The sequence below is a fragment of the Sinocyclocheilus rhinocerous genome, unplaced genomic scaffold (genome assembly GCF_001515625.1).
Source record: "Sinocyclocheilus rhinocerous isolate Xijiao unplaced genomic scaffold, SAMN03320098_v1.1 scaffold592, whole genome shotgun sequence".
Classification (NCBI taxonomy): domain Eukaryota; kingdom Metazoa; phylum Chordata; class Actinopteri; order Cypriniformes; family Cyprinidae; genus Sinocyclocheilus; species Sinocyclocheilus rhinocerous.
The window spans coordinates 595,205-596,604 of NW_015642562.1; the positions used below are offsets into that span (position 1 = coordinate 595,205).

The 1,400-nt window shown below is 37.9% G+C and overlaps 1 protein-coding gene across 2 annotated transcripts in view; it reads right to left on the reverse strand.

Annotated features, from left to right (window-relative positions):
• Window positions 1-1,400, reverse strand: part of LOC107756215 (arf-GAP with coiled-coil, ANK repeat and PH domain-containing protein 3) — an 18,318-nt gene that overhangs the window by 15,513 nt on the left and 1,405 nt on the right. For both annotated transcript variants that reach the window (XM_016573251.1, XM_016573252.1), the window contains 3 exons: window positions 862-981; window positions 730-783; window positions 165-223 (listed from right to left, as the gene is read on the reverse strand). In XM_016573251.1, coding sequence (XP_016428737.1) covers window positions 165-223; window positions 730-783; window positions 862-981 — 233 coding nt within the window. The remainder of the gene's footprint in view (window positions 1-164; window positions 224-729; window positions 784-861; window positions 982-1,400) is intronic.

A 1,400-nucleotide genomic window follows, 5' to 3' on the forward strand; every position in this document is an offset into this window, starting at 1 on the left:
ATGTGAGTGAGTGTGTGATGTGATGTGATGTGATGTGATGTCATGTGAGTGTGTGTGAGTGATGTGATGTGTGCGTGCGGTGGGATGTGTGTGTGTTGTGTGTGTATGTGATGTGATGTGATGTGGTGTGTGTGTGTGTGTGTGTGTGTGTGTGAGTGACATACTGTGAAAGCAGGTTTGTGAGCTGCTGGGTAATGGCTCTCTGAGTCTGATCAAACAGCATCTGCAAGAAAACACATCATTTTTAATACACAAATGTGACCCTGGAGCACAAAAGCAGTCATAAGTAGCACAGGTATATTTGTAGCAATAGCCAACAAAACATTGTATGGGTCAAAATCATCCATTTTTCTTTTATGCCAAAAATCATTAGGATATTAAGTAAAGATCATGTTCCATGAAGATATTCTGTAAATTTCCTACTGTAAATATATCTAAACTTTATTTTTTGCTAAGAACTTCATTTGGACAACTTTAAAGGCGATTTTCTCAGTATTTAGATTTTTTTTGCACCCTCAGATTCCAGATTTTCAAATAGTTGTGTCTCGGCCAAATATTGTCCTATCCTAACAAACCATACATCAATGGAAAGCTGATTTATTCACATGATGTATAAATCTCAATTTTAAAAAATTGGCCCTTATGATTAGTTTTATGGTCCAGGGTCACAAATACATTTTTTGGCATTGCACAGTCACAAAGAGAGCGATGCATCTAGCACACACTCACCGTCTGAAACTGGATCATTTCCTGCAGGCCCTGGTTGAACTGACGCAGGCAATTCTACAGAAACACACACAATCAGAGGTCAACATGAGCGGTCCGATCAGAGCGCTCGACCCATCAGACATCAGCGCTCACCAGAATAACACCGTCGCTCTTGTGATACGCTGTAAACTCAGCCAGGCCGGACAGAAAGAGCTGATTGCAGGAGGTGTAGTTCTGACCCGCCTCCACCATCTGACCACACAGCTTCATCACCTGCAGACAGACAGAGCACAGACGAACAGTGTGCTGGGATCATGAGAAAATCATTTTACTTTCAACTTTACACACGAGACAGTTGGATGTAACTTTCAGAACTCAAAACATCAACACATGATAATCTGTGGAAATGGTCATGACAAAAAACAATACACAAAATATAATATAAAACATGACTATGATAATATATAATACTTATAAAAATCAAAAGAAGAATACTGCGTGAAGAACAACTATAATAAAATCTAAGAAAAATATAAACTAAAATATAAAATATGATGTAATATATGTATGTAATACATATATATATATATATATATATATATATGATCATACTCACCCACTAAAAAGGCGATTCCAGAGAAGCCTCTAGTCTGGACCATCAGTAAGGTGGTTGCTATGAAGTCATAGAACCA